At 42.2% G+C, this 18,815-nt stretch overlaps 1 protein-coding gene across 2 annotated transcripts in view; it reads left to right on the forward strand.

Moving 5' to 3' along the window:
* The window catches only part of CERS6 (ceramide synthase 6), a 195,089-nt gene that overhangs the window by 126,080 nt on the left and 50,194 nt on the right, over positions 1 to 18,815 (forward strand). For both annotated transcript variants that reach the window (XM_007671332.3, XM_029071823.2), the window contains exons 5-6: positions 11,571 to 11,621; positions 16,824 to 16,916. In XM_007671332.3, the coding sequence (XP_007669522.2) occupies positions 11,571 to 11,621; positions 16,824 to 16,916 (144 nt within the window). The remainder of the gene's footprint in view (positions 1 to 11,570; positions 11,622 to 16,823; positions 16,917 to 18,815) is intronic.

Consider the following 18,815-nt stretch of genomic DNA (forward strand, 5'->3'; position numbering starts at 1 on the left):
CATCAGATTATAGCTGCTTTCAACCTGAGGTTCATCTCACTCACATTTTCAGAGCCATTGCATCTGTTATTGAACTGCCAAAATTGTGTGTGTACCTTAGCCTGGAGGCTGATGGACCCAGGTTAGTTTGACTTCACACACCTTTTCAGCATTGCTAGTACAATAACAGTCTTGTTTTTCCACTTCTTTGTTCAGGTAGCTCTGAAATAGCATACGTTTCTGAAAACCTGAACAATCTGCCAGATGAAAAATTGGGATCCTCTGAGAGATATTAGGAGCAGAACTAAAAAGTCGGAGAAATAGTTGAAATGGCAAATCCTCAATCATTTCTTTACAGGGTCTTTGTTTAGTTGTATGGTTATGAATGTGGGAAGCCAATCCCTCAAAAAGTTCAAAAAGCCAGCATACATATAAGATCAGGACACATCTCTTCCCTCAGCATCAAGTATTTTCTTTTTGTTTCTAATTAAGTTGATAATTTTAGATTACCTTCTCAAGAACATACCAGTTTAATTAAGGGAGGCTGGGTCATTATCAGCTGTATAATTGATTTTGTGTTATTAACTTTCTTTGCTTCTGTGGATATAATCTTGTAGTAAATAAACTTTGAAAGTTTCACATGATATTCCTCTAACTTCTTCCCTGATATAACAACCTTCTTGTCACAGTTCTAGCAGTTTTGAGCTTCCAGCTTTTGAATGCTTTTAATATTAAGAAGTAAGCTTGAATGAATCCTTGGCAATCTATGGAAGGACATAAACTGGGAAAACAGGAAAGTAAAGCTTGATTGAAATCAGATGCCTGTGTTCAAAACTCAGTAACTTGAAGATCAATTTCTTTCTAATTAACTGAGCAACAGTGAGAAGCTACAATCTCTATACCCTAATTAGAAGATAAATAATAAAGATATGCCGCTCATCTAGAGATGTATAGTTTGCAGATCCGGATGTCATATCATTTGATAAAGTTGTGCTCATGTATTTTGGAGCTTTCTATAGCTTCTTTAAAAAATAGCCCCCAAGAGGCTGAGGAAAACTAAACTGTAAAATCGACTATAGTATCATTATATCGTCTATATAATTTTAGGCACATATAATTATACGGCAGTCAGCTCAGATGTGAAATTTTGGGGCTTTTGCAATTCAGTCTGATTTCTACCATCTTTGTTTTTTTAAAAAACACAAAACCTCTCCAAAAAGAAAAATCTGATTAAAATTTATTAAATCCATTTTAGAACTGGAAGTGTAAAGAATCAGTGCACTAGGTATTTGTGAATAAACAATATTCAGGAGAAGCAGAATTGCCTAGTGGATAGATCATGCGCCTGGGAGTCAGAAGGATCTGGGTTCTAATTCCGACTCCACCACTCGTCTGCTGTGTGACTTTGGACAAGTCACTTAACTTCTCTGTGCCTTAGTTGCCGCATCTGTAAAATGGGGATTGACCGTGAGCCTCTTGTGGGTCGTGACCTCTGTCCAACTTGAATATCTTCTCCCTACTCCAGTGCTTAGTACAGCGCCTGGCACTTTGTAAGAGCTTAACGGATACCATTAAAAAAAAAAAAGAAATAGTCCTTGTGATTAAAGAGTTTACAATGATAGGTATTCCAGTGGTACAAAAGATGAGCTTTCTTTGGTCTTAATCCCAGGTATACTTTTAGCCCTGAACGTAGGGAAAAAAAACAACAAACCAGCTATAGATACCTAGAAACATGAGACAGAAGGGGGTGTTCCACCACACCTTTCCCTCGCCTTGATTCTATTTAGTTGCCATTGTTTTTATGAGATGTTCTTCCCCTTGACTCTATTTATTGCCATTGTTGTGGTCTGTCTCCCCCGATTAGACCGTAAGCCCGTCAAACGGCAGGGACTGTCTCCATCTGTTGCCGACTTGTTCATCCCAAGCGCTTAGTACAGTGCTCTGCACATAGTAAGCACTCAATAAATATGAATGAATGAATGAATGAATGAATGAATGAATGGTGTCCTTTGAATTCAGCACCATGGCCAGAGTTTGGAGAAATGAAGAGGAGAGCCTCTGTGATAAGGAGGTAAAGGCGGGAAAATGGTCCTTTGGAATTGTAATGCACTGTCAGTGTTCTTTTCCAAAATATGCCGCCCCATATCCTGACAGTACCAGCATAGCAAATGGTGTGTTTAGCCTAAAATGAACCGTGACAGTCATCCAGCTATTTATAACACATAGTATCTACAGTTGTTAGCAACATTCACAGGCAAAAGTACGATGCCTTTTCGTATTGTCTTTTTTTTAAAACATATCCTTTCAGTGAAATGTGTATTTTACGTGTGTGTGTGCGTCTTTGGGGTCAGTCTATCAGCAGAGTAGTACTGGGACATGGAGTTGTAACATGTAGCAGGAAGATTTCAGAAGGGATCGTGGTTTGATTCCATGTTCCACATCTCTTCCCACACTCATGTATCAAATGAGCTCATTAGTCCAGCAGAGAAACCAGTGTGGCCACCGTGATCCTTTCTCTGTTGGCATAAGCAGCGGCATAAAATTATAAGCCAACCAGTTGCCCAGCCGTGTTCAAACAGTACTTGGTTTGCCTCCTTCCTCCAGTGGAGCTGTGATGTGAGACTACTACACGGGTCTCTTTGTAATTGCGCTCTTGCGCTAGTGCCAAGAGATTGTGTTACCGAGGGCGATGCGTACTTTTGTCCCCTTGCTTCACCCCGAGTCTCAATATGAGAAACACATGTCATTTTGGAGTGCATGCTATGCATTATTCATCCTTTTGCTACTTATCTTTGGAGAGGAACAGAAGTGGATGGAGAAGGAGAACAGTTTACTCTATCTTTCCAGTGCCTGAAATATTCCTCTTTGTATCCTTAATCTTTGAACAAAAGGAGACATTATGCTTACTGATAAGCATAAGGAAGGTTTTTCTTAGTACTCCTACTTATGAGTAGAAAATGGGACAAAATACCTCGTACCCAAAGCACACTCTCTGGAAAGAGAGTATTCCTTTTCACACTTCACTTTTAGGATTGGCTACTATGAATGCTAAGCGTTTAATCATGGGCAGGGAACATGTCTGTTAGCTTCATTATACACTCCCAAGTGCTTAGAGCAGTGCTCTGCACATAGTAATCAGTCAATAAATATCACTGATTGATATTAGTTTAAACGTAGAGAGGCATTCATAGAAAAATAAGTGTTAGCCTCAGTTGTAACATTTGTCTCCATTTTCCAAGCTACTCTGTTGAAGATATTTTGTATTCCCCATCTCTTTTATTTTAATTGCTAGTGGCAAGAATCCCCAAATTTGTGGTCATTTTTCAGAGTACCTGCAGCAAGTAGTGCCATCCATTTTTTCCAAAAGACTCTTGGGTAACTGAACCGGTCTCACCTTATTTCTCATCTTCATCATTGATACATGGGGTGTGGGGTTTGGAGGTAAGTGGCACATTTTACATTTTCCAGAAGATGTCTGGTCTGCCCCCAGTCTGGTCTCCTCATATTGTATAATCAGGATATTCTCAATAGCTTCTGGAAAGTCTATCCAGAGTCCTGGAGTTTGTTTTGCCTGGCCAACTGTGAAAGGAGTCTAACACGATCAATGTCTATTCTGGATGGTTTCTCCTGCGATCCTCAGAAGCAGCTAGGAGAAGATTTAAACTAGTTCATTTCCTGTAAGTGCTTAAGCATTTGGAAGTGTGTGAGAGCAACTTTAACTCTTTGAACTTTTAGACTGGAAAATATGGCTAGGCAAATTGAAAAAGAAGTAGAGGGCTTTTAGTGCCCTTTTGGACACCCAATTCCATGTAAATAATTTGTTTTGGATCTGTTCCAACACAAGAGACATTAGCAACAATACTATCTTCAGTTTGTTTTGGAAAAAGCATATGTACTCATTATTATTCCATTCAAAACTGGGAAAACACAGTAGAAAAACTTCTCATTCTTAAGGTAATAGCGTACTGTTCTGGGTGTTATACATGACCGTCTTTCTGATTTCAGGTCATACAGAGTCCTTAGGAAGAAAAGCTTGCTCATTTATACATACTAAATGTACTTTAAGGAGAAGGTTTCATCCCTAAAAGGATGATGCCAGCTGACATCATCTTTAATGCTTTTGCCAAGCAAGAGTACCAAAAACTTGCCAACATCACATTCTTAAGGGATGCCTACTAAGTTTAAGCTTCAAAATTTTGGAAGTAACTGTAACTCTCCTTTTGGAATTTTCTTTTATTCCTTAATCCTCAGAAAGGGAGCAGTTTCATCTAGTGATCTAGCTCATCTTTAAATTGCAAAAAAGCCCTGGCAGTTTTAAGTTTCATGTGGTGTGACTGTCAGCCTGAACTACTGCATTGTCAATAATTTCAAGAGATGGATTTCAACTGAAAGTTCATTATAATTCTTTAAATAACTTGAGGAAAGAAATATATTATTAATAGTGTTTATACTGTTTGTAAATGTAGTGCAAATTCTTTCCCTTAAGAGACTAATTAAAAGTCTGTAATGTCCTGTTTCTGTAACCTTGTACCACAAAATAATGGACCTTTAAAGACAGAGCTTTTTTGCAGTTTGATACCTGCATGTTTCACTCTACAAAGAATCTAATCTCACCTCACTCTTTTGATCTCATCTTCACTCATCCTCCCTTCATCTCCCCCCCCCCCCCCCACATTTTCTGTTTGTCTTTCAAATTTCTTTCTACCCTTAACACTCTTCATTTCTCCTTCTCTCTCTAGTTCTCTGGTTCAGAGCAGCAGAATCTGTCTTTTTCCTCTTTCTCTTTCTCATTCTCTCTTTTACCTCTTTCTCCCTTTCTTTCTCTTCTCAATATACTTAATTCTCCTCCTTTGTTTCTTGCTCTTTTCCTTATGCCTTTTCTGCCTCTGCCACATTTTCTGTGTCTTTGCCTCATTTGTTTCCTTACCTCCATCTCTCTCCCATGCCCTTCCCTTCTTCCGATTCCTCCCATACTGTTCCCCTGCCTCCCTCCTCCGAAGTCTTGTTTTACATTTTCGAACAGTTAGCCCATATATACAGACCATTTTGTTCTAGGGAGACACACTGTATCCTCCAAGTACTTACTAATGTTCCAGATTTTCCACTCCATCTGGGGAAATTATTGGGCTTGGAAGGATTTGAACATTCAGCCTTGGACTCTGGGCAGCACTGTTCTTATCAGCGAGGCTTCTATTTTGTAATATAGATTCTTCTAAGGAGAGTTGCATTTTATTTTAATGGTATTTGTTGGTGCTTACTGTGTATCAGGTCCTGAACTAAGCTCTGAGGTAGATATAAGACAATCAGTTAGCCACAGTCTCCATCTCCCACATGGGCTCACAGTCTTAATCCCCATTTTACAGGTGAGGGAATTGAGAAGTAATTTTACAGATAAGTTAAGTGACTTGGCCAAGGTCACACAGCAGCTAAGTGGTGGAGCTAGGATTAGATCCCAGGTCCTCTGAATTCCAGGCCTGTGCTCTTTCTACTAGGCCATGCTGCTTCTTCAAACTGCAACAGGTACAAACTATACCCTGAACATCATTGTGTTTACAAGCATTCACTTATGGTTGTAATAAATACCAAACCCCCAAGCTGTAGAGATAAATCCACTGGGTTGGAGAAGATTGGTATGGCGATGTCTTAGGGCAGGAATCTTTCAGAAACTGACTATTGTTGAAACTAAGGTATTTCTAATCATGAAAAACCTCACTGACTTCTTCCCTCCTCCACCTCTGCCCTCTTAATGCTGCACGTGGGAAGTGGGTGGCCATGGGAGAGGGTCAGTAGTAGCTCCTCAGAGAATCTGGGCTAGTGCTAAAGAGACATTGATATTCACAAATTTCCCCTAAAAATTTTAATTTAGGACTTACCTAAAGCAAATCAGATGCCTTTCTTAAACTGACCGGCAGGCTTTCTTGTTGAAGCAGTACAGCCTGATGGGCAGAGCACAGGAGTGGGAGTCAGGAGACCTGGATGCTAATCCCTTCTCTGCCACCTGCCTGCTGTGTGACCTTGGGCAAGTCATTTACTTTTTCTGTGCCTAGTTCTTCAACCAAAAATAAGGATTAAGTTCCTGTTCTCCCTATCCCTTAGACTGTGAGCCCCATGTGGAACGGAGTCTTTCTGATCTAATTATGCTCTATCTACTCTAGCTCTTAGCATAGTGCTTGGTACATAAGTGTTTAACAAATGCCACCATTTTTATTATTTAAAGTGTATCACAGCTGGTTCAGTTCAGGGTCATTTTTAATAGCGCTTTCCATTTTGTAAGTTTTACTTTAGTGTTTCAGAGTCCATGCTGTTTTAGCTTCACTTGTTTCATTCATTTGCACTTGAGAATCGTGGAATTACGTCCGTGCTTTAAGTTTGGGAATAGAAGCCTTGTCTTCACAGGAGATGGCATTACATTCACCCTGTTTATAGGTGTGTGAATGTGTGTGTGTGTGTGTGTGTGTGTGTAAGGTGTGTGACTGTGTGTATTCAGGCACTTAGTTCATCCCGCCTTGCCTGTGTTTGAGAGCAAATAGCTTTGATGTAGGAAAGGTAGCTGCAGTGACCCACCGGAGATACTTTAGCAGAGCTACTTTAGCAGAGCGTTTGGAAATCAGTTCCCTGTCTCAGTAGGTGGTATGGAAGTTGAAAGATAAGCTATCTCCCTTGAATATTACTGCTAGAAAATCTCTTATGCAGAGATTAAAAAACACACAAAAAAACATATTCACCAGATGGCAAAATAAGATTATCAGACCTCGGCTCCTATTTCTGTTAGCTCCCTTCACAATGAAAATCTATACAGAACAGCTGATAATGAAATAAACCTGTTAAAGAAGCATTTAAGGAGGTTTCTCTATTCTTGCCTTTCATGAAACTGGGTGATAAATAGCCATATAAATCTTGGGCAAATGAATGGAAAGTGAATGCAGGTAACAGCATGGTATCACCACCAACTCCTTTTGGCCTTTCATTCACATGGCTGTAGATTATTTTTTGTGGGTGAGAGAAGCAGCAGATGCTATACATGTTGCAGTGTTGTTTATGGGTTTTCTCTTTATTGCTTTTGGTTCTCGTGTCGCTTGTCTGGAAGCAGATGTATTGCGTGTGAAGGGAAAGCCTATTTCAAGTTGTGATTTAAGATTCCAAGGGAGGTTGGGTCGATGGCTGCTTTCTTCATTGAACGGGTGCCCTCTCTTTCTCTCTCTCTCTCTTCATATTGCTGTTCACACCCGACCTAGAGAAATTAGCATCGAGACAAGGCTGAGAGGTGATGATGGGCTGTGGGTAGATGAAAAGTTATTGCAGGACAGATGTGTGAGCGGGTAGTTTTCCATTTCCCTGGGGAGGAATTAAGTTTAAGCTCCAGTTTAGGGGGGTCAAGTTAGGAAGAGGGAAGGGTTTGATGGTGTCGAGAAGAATTATGTATCTCCTTTCCTGCAGGCCTCTAGCCACAGGAACTGAGCCCTTCAGCTTCAGGGCGTGGCAGGGAGAAGGGTTCTAATAAATGAGTTGCCCCCTAAACTTTCTAACTGTTGGAGTGTTCATTCTGTTCTGTTCATTTTCCCTTGAAGCCGTTGTTCATTCATTCATTCAATAGTATTTATTGAGCGCTTACTATGCGCAGAGCACTGTACTAAGCGCTTGGGATGAACAAGTCGGCAACAGATAGAGACAGTCCCTGCCGTTTGACGGGCTTACAGTCTAATCGGGGGAGACGGACAGACAAGAACAATGATGGTCTGGCCAAACTGAGGGTGATGGTAACTATGAACTGTAAGGTCGTTGTGGTCAGGGGACGTGTGTGTTTATTGTTCTAGTGTACTCTCCTAAGCGCTTAGTACAGGGCTTTGCACTCGGTAAGCTCTCAGTAAATATGATTGAATGAATGAATGGGCAAGGTAGAGCATTAGACACCACGAACATCCCTCATCTCAGCTCTGAGCTCAGCTTGAGGAGAGTTGCTGGACCTCTGCCATGCAGGTTCATCCCTCTAGATCGTCTCTTGAAGCTACAGTTTGCCCTAAATGGTGAGCTGCATTTTACCCCTGAAACAAGGACAGAAATTTAATTCTGTCCTCCAAGGCACAGTCCCTCATCACGATCACCAGCTTTCTCAAACTTGCAGATTTGGCAATGGGCGTCCCTGCGGAAGAATCACCTTAAAGCTTCAGGTGGGGCCAGGTACAGTGGCCTGGTGGAATCCAAGGAGGCACATTACCCCAATTAGCCTCCAGATGCGACTCCCATAAAACACACATGTGATTTAGGATGATCATGATCTTGATAGGTTGTCTTCAAAGTAGCTGCATACATCTGATGGTTCTGAGGGGTGCACTTCAGTTAATTATGTTTATTAAGCACTTCTTAGGTCTCCAACACTGAATTAAGCCTGGGGTAAAAACAATATAATCAATTATATTTTTTGAGTACTTACTATGTGCGGAGCACTGTAGTAAATGCTTGGGAGAGTAGAATATAGTAGAGTTGGTATAAACATTCCTGGCTCTCATGGAGTTTGCACTCTGAAAAGGAAGCAGAAATTAATATTAATTAAGTATAAGGATGGATATGGGCCTGGGTGCTCTGGGGCTGAGGGTGCACTGAGATTTGGTGATGCACAATAAAATAAAAGGTAAATCATTCGGAAAGGGGTACCGCCAGAAAGAGACATGGTTAATCGACAGGACTAGTTAATCGGGATATGCTTACGCATGTCCCACATTATGAATTTTTTCAGCGTTCCAGGTTTACTTGTCTGGGGCAGATGTTTAGCATCTGTGACATCCACTAGGAAATAGACTGTTGTGGTACCTTTATTCATGGCAGTGCATGGCACCCTGGTGTGCTGGTGGGCCAGGCATTGCCAAGGACCCACTGAGAAAAGGAGTAAAGAGTTTGCTTTCTGGAGATTGGGATGACTTCCAGCCCACTATAGAAACAAAACTAGGTACTCCAAACTCCACCGTGCACAAAGAGGAGACTTCCTTTATAGAAGAGTGCTTTATATCAGGAAAGGCTGGCTAATAGATGGTTCACAGTTTATTACCCTTCCAGAGTGCCAGGACTTTGCTCTGTCTAGATGGTGATGTTTGCCCTTAAGAATGGAAGCGAAAGTGCCATATTCCCTTTGTTTCGGAGCTAGTAAATTCACTTTTTGTGGGAAGTCCTTTCTGTTGTTTCTTTGCTCCTCTTTTTTATCATGGTCCTCTCACAGATGCTAAATGAGGGATAGGTGCAGGGAGTTATAGTTGAAAGCCGCTCAAAGTAGCACGGCTGTGGCCTAGGAGTCAGAGGTCCTGGGTTCACAGCTCGGCTCAGCCATTTGCCTGCTGTGTGAACTTGGACAAGTCACTTAACTTATCTGTGCCTTTGTTACTCCTGTAAAATGAGAACTGTCAACCTCCCTTTAACTTAGACTCTGTGCCATATGTGGTTCAGCGAATATGTCCAAACTGATTATCTCCCCAGTGGGTAGTACAGTGCCTGGCACATAGTAAGCATTTAACACATATCATTTTAAAAATCAACAGCAACAACAAACTTTCTCAGATTCAGGGGTGTAGCAATCCTCACTCATCCATTAGCATAATCTCTGGAGCCCCAGAAACTCTTGGCTACACATTATTATTAGAAAAAAATATATCCTGCTGAGCCCATGGATATCACAGCTAGTATTCATTACAGAAAAAGTGCTGTTAATATCCAGATGATGGCTAAGGGGCAACAGACACAAGGCCTGAATGCTACTGTATGCTCCTTCAATCAATCGATCATATTTATTGAGCCCTTACTGTGTGCAGAACACTGTACTAAGCGCTTGGAGAGTTCGGTATAACAGAATTGGGAGATTCATTCCCTGCCCACAAGGAGACTGTGAACCTGTCATTGGGCAGGGATTGTCTCTATCTGTTGCCGAATTGTACATTCCGAGTGCTTAGTACAGTGCTGTGCGCATAGTAAGCGCTCAATAAATACTATTGAATGAAAGAGGTGGAGACAGATTATTAAAATAAATAATAAATTACAGATATGTGCATAAGTGCTAGGAACTGAGTGGTGTGAATAAAGGGCACAAAGTCAAGTGCATTAGTGATGCAAAAGGGAGAGGGAATGGGGAAACTGAATAATAATAATAGTGTTGGTATTTGTTAAGCGCTTACTATGTGCACAGCACTGTTCTAAGCGCTGGGGTAGACACAGGGGAATCAGGTTGTCCCACGTGGGGCTCACAGTCTTAATCCCCATTTTACAGGTGAGGTAACTGAGGCACCGAGAAGTTAATTGACTTGCCCAAAGTCACACAGCTGACAAGTGGCCGAGCCGGGATTTGAACCCATGACCTCTGACTCCAAAGCCCGTGCTCTTTCCACTGAGCCACGCTGCTTCTCATAAAACTGAAGGATTTATTGGGGAAGTTCTCTTGGAGGAGATGTGATTTTAAGAAGGCTTTGAAGGTGGGGAGCATGATGGTCTGTTGGATATGAAGGAGGAGGGAGTTCCAACTCCAAGGTAGGATGTGGAAAGGGAGCAGTGAGATAGATGAGGTTGAGGTACAGTGAGAAGGTTGTTAGATGAGCAAAGTCAGTGTGCTGGGTCCTAGCAGCGTGGCTCAGTGGAAGAGCCTGGACTTGTGAGTCAGAGGTCATGGGTTCGAATCCCGACTCTGCCACTCGTCAGTTGTGTGACTGTGGGCAAGTCTCTTAACTTCTCTGTGCCTCAGTTACCTCTTCTGTAAAATGGGGATGAAGACTGTGAGCCTCACGTGGGACCACCTGCTTACCCTGTATCTTCCCCAGCGCTTAGAACAGTGCTCTGCACCTAATAAGCGATTAACAAATACCAACATTATTATTAGTAGTAGTAGGAATTCAGTGAGGTAAGATAGGAAGGGCAAGTTGATCAAATGCTTTAAAGCCAATGACAAGGTGATAAGCAGCGTGGCTTAGTGGAAAGAGCATGGGCCTGGGATTCAGCACGTGTTAGTTCTAATCTCAGCTCTGCTGCATATCTGCTGTGTGACTTTGGGCAAGTCACTTAACTTCTCTGTGCCTCAGTTACTCATCCATAAAATGCGCTTAGTACAGTGCTCTGCACATAGTAAGCGCTCAATAAATACTATTGAATGAATTGAATGAAAATGGAAGTTAAAGCTGGTGAGACCTATATGGGACCTGGAAGTATCCAATCTGAATATTTTGTATCTATCCGAGGGTTTAGTATGGTGTCGGGCATGTAGTAAGTGCTTAAGAAATACCATTTTCAAGAAAAGGAATTTCCATTTGATGGGGAGGTGAGTGGACAACCCTGGAAGTTCACGAGTCTGTGAAATGTGGAGAGCAGAGAACCACAAGGACTAAAATTAGACTTAATGTGCTTGATGATGTCACTCCCGAGAAGCAACCTCTCCAGGCAGAACGACCACAAACTTTTTTAAAAGTCTTTCCTCTTTTGACTTCTTTTCTATCCCTTAATCGTTTTGTTGACGTTCTTTGGATCTTGCCCTGATTTGCTCTGTCCATTTAAAAATGTGGTAACCCCAACCTGGACCCGGTACTCTAATAAGGGTCTGACCTTCACTTTTATTTCTTTTCCAGACCCCATGGCTTTGGGATACAAAGCAGTGCTGGTACAATTACCCGTATCAGGTAAGAATCATTCCCCCGAGATACAATTATGGTGTTCTCTCAGAGGCTGCTTCTAAATAGAGCTTCCAAAACGTCCTCTGTTGCAGATACTGAGTGGTATTGCCTCTATTCTTATGTTCTTCATTTGTTGCAAGTAATTTATGCAGTACAGATCCATCAGTCCATCTGGCCTCTTTGCACAATAATAATAATAATAATAATGTTGGTATTTGTTAAGCGCTTACTATGTGCAGAGCACTGTTCTAAGCGCTGGGGTAAACACAGGGGAATCAGGTTGTCCCACGTGGGGCTCACAGTCTTCATCCCCATTTTACAGATGAGGGAACTGAGGCACAGAGAAGTTAAGTGACTTGCCCACAGTCACACAGCTGACAAGTGGCAGAGCTGGGATTCGAACTCATGAGCCCTGACTCCAAAGCCCGTGCTCTTTCCACTGTGCCACGCTGCTTCTCTCAGACGTCCTCTACTGACCAGCACAGAGAGGAAAAAGCTAATTAACACGAGTCGTCTTTCTAGGGAGTGGAAGCAATGGTATTAAGCACTTTCCGGGAGCTTACAGTCTAGAGGGGAAGATGGCCATTAATATAAATAAATAATTTGCAACATCCAATTTAAAGATATGTACATAAGTGCAGTGGGGTTGAGGGTGGGGCAGATATCAAAAGCCCCATGGTCACAGATCCAGGTGGATAGACGACGCAGAAGGGAGAGGGAGTAGAACAGATGAACCTGGAGGGTAAATGGAATAGGGTGCTGCTGTCCGAGTCAGTCATCATCAATGGTATCAGCGCTTACTGTGTGCAGAGCTCTGTACTAAGCGCCTGAGAGAGTACAATACAACAGAGTTGGTAGACACGTTCCCTGCCCACAGGGAGCTTACAGTCTAGAGTTGATAGGTGGAAGTGACTGTATTTTCAATATAGGGGAAGTTGGAGACTTGGTGACAACCTAAATCTCTATTCACAGCACATATGGAGAGGTCTAGCACAGTGATTGTTATGGCCAGTTGAGTTCATCAATTTGCAGACCCGGGTAGGACTCCAGAAGAACGTGTTTACCATCTCTGTTGTACTCTCTCAAGCTCTTAGTACAGTGCTCTGCACACAGTAAGCACTCAATAAATACCATTGATTGAGGGAATCATAAATTAAACTTTCCTTCCTCAGGGGCAGATGGATAGGGATGCTCAGTACTGTGTGAAGCAGATATTAAATCAATTAAAACATTTTAATTGTGATTATCTTCAAGTCATGAGAAAAGGAAGATATCTGATCCCTGTGTGCAGAAGTATCTTTGATTCTCTTTTAATTCAGAAGAACTGCATTTGTTTGGGGGACAGATCTATTTAGCCATGACTATCAAAACCAGGATTTTTCTAATTCATCTGGAGTGTGTTTTGCAAGAGAGAGAATAATGCAGCAAAGTATTCTGCTGCCAGAATGAGCCCATTACCATTTGCCACTTGGCTTGATCAGGCAAAATTGGTATTCCTTTATTTTTCTTGCTTTCCAGATAAGGACCCACGTAGGAGTAGGAAGGGTTAATGGGAACCAGGTACATTATCCCTGCAAGCACATGGAAGTAAAGTACTGTAGATAGAACTTGACATTAGATACCCATTGAGTAGGTTCAAGGCTATGGAACTGTACTTTGAATGAAATTCCATTTTATCATTTCTATTTCCTGCAGGTAGCTTATCCAGATTAGTAAAGAATGTAAATAAATAGCGATATACAGTTAGAGCACCCTGAGGATTTCACAGCTGTCTGACTGAGAACAAAATTACTTTGGAATCTAACTGCTCACTGCAGAGGAATTATATTTCTGGGCCTCAGCTGCCATCTTAACACTTTTAAGTATCTTTGCTGTTGTGATTTAAAGTTGTTTTTCTATTTGGAAACGACACAGAACATGCATGGAAATCCTGAAACTGAAGTGTTTTTTTTGTTTTTCTATTTTTTTTTATATTTAGGATCCAAGGGTTCAAAAAACTTCTTTGCAGTTTTGATTTTTGTAGCATTTCAAATGAATCAAAGATCCTCAAAAATACTGCCAATTGAGTAGTGCAACCCCAAACCTCCACTATAATTATGACCATTTCAGTGGTAGATTCCAAACCCTCCCAGATTTATGGCCAGTGGTTGTGTCAGTTAGTTGCTACCAGTCAGTGCGGTGACAGTCTGCAGATTCTCCAGTGATTAGCTTTTTGATAGACATGGAGTGATATAATAAAAACAGCCAGAATTATTGTCCGGGAGTTAAACACCATGTTCTGGGACACAAATCAAGATTAACTGTTTTCTGCAGATAAGAAGCCTAATATTGTGTTTGCTCCAACATGAATTATTTAACTCAGCACTGCAGAAAGCTCCACAGATTCATAGCCTCTTATGGGAAAATTGGTCATCTTTGAAGAATATGATTGACTAATTAGAAATCTGCATTCTCTCCTTTTACTTCATATAATGTGAGGCAATATGCATTATGTACGTAGCTATATATATAAATATATGCACATTCTTGTACATGTTTCCACATATTGCTGATTATCTTGTATCTACCTCAGCACTTAGTCCATTGCTCGGCACATAGTAGGTGCTTAATAAATATAACCAGTATCATTGTGTAAAAAGCTGTTCTTTGGGTTTGAAAATGGCACTGCTGTTGGCTAGATTTTGACCAATGAGTGGGCATACATACAGTTAATGGATCTGCCAAGATCCTGCCAACAATGGAGAACAGAGAGAGTCCACTATTTTCTCTGCAGTCAGCTCTGTCCCTCTTCTTCACAGTTAATGGATCTGCCAAGATCCTGCCAACAATGGAGAACAGAGAGAGTCCACTATTTTCTCTGCAGTCAGCTCTGTCCCTCTTCTTGAAGCTGGTGATCCCCGTGGCATTTTAGCAATCCTGTGACATTTCCCTCCTTGTGTATAGATCTTAGATACTATGCCATCAGATCCGAGATCTTTGCCCTTCATTGTGCTTTGAACTGCAGCAGTGACTCTGAAAGTATTGGAGTGAAAGTCACAGTTTTGTATGTCAGCAGGCAAAACTACCGAATAGCCTTGGAGACGATGAAGTTGAAATGTGGCCATGTCGCGAATGGCTGTATCATGGGCTAGGACTTCCTATAGACTTACATATTAGAAATTAGGATTCAGTCCATAGCCTCTGGAAAAGTTATATGAAATTTATCCCTGTGTCTTTTAATCTTGAGGAAAGTAATTCAAACATGACATCACAATGTTAAATAAATGAGCCACTGAAATATTACTGAATCTTTACAGGAGATCTGCAAGAGAGGGGCATTTGTTCTGTTGAATGTGGTAGAGGTTTTTCAACTTGAATGAAGAATTATCCAACTCAGATTGGATGGCAGCTTCCTTCTTTCTTCTAAAAGCACTGTATAGCAGGCTAACTCTTTCTGAATACCTCTGTGCACCTTTTAACTCCTCTCTCCGTCAGGTTCTTCACCAGTCTTATTTATGAATTTGTCCAGCTGCTTAAAATTTAAGACTTTTTAAGAGCTTTGGTGGAGGAGAAATGCTATTTTTTTATTTTGTTTATTTTGTTTCAGGGTATAATTTTGTTTCCCTTGTTGTTGTAGGTATTCCAGGTCAGTAGCAGGTAGCATTAATAAAAATACTGAACAGCTGTTCCCATTTCTGTTTCACTTCACATATCCTATTTCCTATATGCAGGTACATTTTTCTACTCTAATAATAATGTAACAGCAGTGATACAGTAGTAGCTTGCATTCACGTATTATAATCGCTTCTGATGAAGACAGAGCATTCTGACATGACCCAATCCATTCTGTCACCCTCCTCCTGAGGTGGAGAGAGGGCGTCAGTTAGGTTCCCATTCCTAGCATGAGAAGTTTACATACAGATTGGTTATAGGTAGTCAGTACTGGAATTGAACACTGGCCTAATTCATTCATTCAAATGTATTTATTGAGCGCTTACTGTGTACAGCGCACTGTACTAAGCACTTGGAAAGTACAGTTCAGCAACAAATAGAGACAGTCCCTACCCACAACTTGGACTCACAGTCTAGATGACTCCAGTCCAACACTTAAGTTAATAGACTCATCTGCTTAACATATTACGGTGTCTCTTCCCTCTTAGTTCTGGCAGTAAAGCTTTAAAAGTAACCCTGTTTTGTTGAGCTCCACAAATGTGGATCTCCTGTGACCCCTGCTGTGGGGTAGAATGAGCATCTCCTAGCCTGAAAACAGCTCCTGATTGGACTCTGCTCTCATCTTACCTGTCTCTGAGCAATCAATCAATCAATCATATCTGTGTGCAGAGCACTGTACTGAGCGGTTGGGAGAATATAGTGCAACAGAGTCGGAGGGCACGTTCCCTGCCCACAAAGAGCATACAGTCTAGGGGACTGTAGAGGCCTCTAATACAATGCTCTGCGCACAGTAGGTGCCCGCCAAATACTACAGTACAACAATATAACAGACACATTCCTTGACCCTAATGAGCTTACAGCTGTATTCAGACTAGGTGATGCCTACTCTTTTCTACAGCAGGGGCCTTTGGAGATCCACATCTCCCATTATCCCCAGAACCTGGAACTCTCTTCTCTCCAGTATAACCCAAACTTAGGCCTCCCCACCTCCAAAACCTTCCTAAAATCCCACATCTTCCAGCAAACATTCCCCAACCAATTATCGGTACCCCAATTCTTATCAGTGGATTCATGCCCATTCTCATTACTTGTACATACATGCTTAATCAATATCTCTAGCATAGCAGGAAATGTCTCATGTTTCTGTTGCCTCTCCTAAGCTTGCAGTATAGTGAACTGCACTCAGTAAAGTCTATTAGTACCACTGAATTATCACAAATTATTCAGATTTCTTGAGCTCCAAGGTTCTTTTGTCATGTTTTGGGATGTTCAGCCCAATGACATGAAGATTTTTCTCACTGAATCTAGCCTATTTTCCTTTCCACTCACCAGTGAGATGCCGGCAAGCAGTGTGTATCCCCTTACTGAGGAATTTCAGTCTGTAAATTGCCTTTTACATGTTCCTCTTGGTTAAACAGAATGAGGCATTAGCTGGAGTTGTTCTCTAAGCCTAAAGCAGGTAACCAGAGGTTTTGTGTCTCTGCTGAAGCTGTGAGATGTTTGTAGAATGGCTCTCTATTAACTATTAACCTTTTCCTTTTTATCTTCCACTCCCAGCCACTGACCTCTGACCTTCATTACTACTACATACTGGAGTTGTCTTTCTATTGGTCTTTAATGTTTTCACAGTTCACTGACATCAAAAGAAAGGTAAGAACAAGCGGTATTGTAAACTGTAAGTGGTTGTAAATGCATATTTTTGATGGCTCTTGGCAAGTGCCCTGTTCAGTTAGGAGTGTTGCTGAAGAGCAGCTTTCTTTTTCAGGGTAAGGTGTGGCCTGGGTGTCTGTTGGACTTCACATGGTGCCCTGCTAAGCATGTCCTGAACAACTTAATAGGCTGCAGCTTGCCAGTTTGTAGATTTTAAGTTGTTGATTCCTCCTGGTTGTTTTTTTCCCGTGCTTCTGTCCTGAGTCCCTCACTGGCCCAAGAGACTCTAGCATTTCTCTCCACTCCTCATCGGGATGAGAGCCTGACTTCATTTACCAGAACTGATGCTGCTTGGGCTCAATGGGATTATTTGAGGGGCAAGACCCAGGATCTTTCCTGCCATAGATAAGGGCCATAACATGATCCTGCAGCTGCAATATCCATTAGGTCACAAGTATGTGGAAATGGCATGGGAAAGTTGATTGAGGGCATGGAATGTCTATCTCAAGGCGTACTAAGTTATTTCCCAAACCTCATGAGAAAACAAAGCCGCCATCTCGAAAAAGGATGATGCAGATATGTGCAAAAATCCAAACTTGTTCACTCAGTTGACCCACTGCTGGCCAAGTCAGAGATTAGTAGCTAGGAGGGAATTCAAAACCTTCAAGACTGGGTGTTATCTTAGCCAAGAAGCCCTCGTGAGGCCCTCCTCTCCATATATACTTCACTCCCTTCTCATCTTACGTAGTTGATTTTGAAAAGACTGGCTTCATACGGGGTCGACTGGCTTGTGGTCCGGGCCCCAAATTCAAATGAAGAAATGAAGAGAGTTACATGGCCAGGCTCTGGCAAGGGAAATAACCCCTACTGGTGCACGTCATCATGTTCCTTAATGAGTCACCAGGTCAACTCAAGAGCGTTGTGGATCCCTTGGCAGTGGCAGCATATCAACCCATATCTCAGTTAAATAATGATGTGAATTTTTTCTGAAGATCTTCAAGAACTTTCACAGCTTTTAACACCCTCAAAATACCCCTGTGAGGCAGGCAGGAACAGCAGTTTTCATCCATGTTTGACAAATGGGATAACTGAGACCTGACCTCCTCCCACAGCCCCCATCACCTAGCCCATCCCCAGCTTCCCTGCTCTCCACCCCATCTTCATTCCACTCTGCCTGATTTCTAGCAAAATGAAGCTCTCCTGGGGACACCGACTGGCTGGCTAGCTGCTAGTCTAGAGCTTGCAGCTGTACTGGAGACAACTGGTCTACCCCTGAGGCCACCATCAGGGTGGGAGCTTACCTTCAGGCCCAGCCTGCAGTTGAGCGATGCAGAAGCAAGGCAGTCAGCCAGGATCAGGTGGGAAAATGATAGGTGCGGAAATTGATCATCTGGGGTCAGTGAACACCCACCGTGCCCTGTTGTACACCCTTTTCCTGCAACCCAAGGCCCTGTACAGTCCCTTCCTCTTTAGGCAACCCACACCCTCCTTCATTAGGTACCTTCAGTTTGGGTTCTTCTGGATGAATTCTCCCTCACATTCCCTACCCCCACCACTCCACAGTCTTGCCCCAAGCCTTGGGAGGATGCCTTGGTCCTGGAGGTTTGCTGATGAGAGAAAACCGGTTGTGAAAGCAGCCCTCCTTGCCTTTCTCCCTTCCTGCTCCTCTTGGCCTTAAATCCTAGATCTGCGGTACTGAAGGGTCTGGGAGGCTTCCATGTTGCACCACCCCCCCAGCTCCTTCTGCCACAAACCTACCAGCAGTGAGAGGCAGGGTTGGCTATGGAAGCTAAAACCTATCATCTTGTTCCTGTGGAACAGTTGGGTGTGGAGCTGGCACTTTTCGTAGCTACTAAACCAGGTTCGTAAAGCATTGGTTTAAAATTGATAAATCTGAGG

The sequence above is a fragment of the Ornithorhynchus anatinus genome, chromosome 9 (genome assembly GCF_004115215.2).
Source record: "Ornithorhynchus anatinus isolate Pmale09 chromosome 9, mOrnAna1.pri.v4, whole genome shotgun sequence".
Taxonomy (NCBI): domain Eukaryota; kingdom Metazoa; phylum Chordata; class Mammalia; order Monotremata; family Ornithorhynchidae; genus Ornithorhynchus; species Ornithorhynchus anatinus.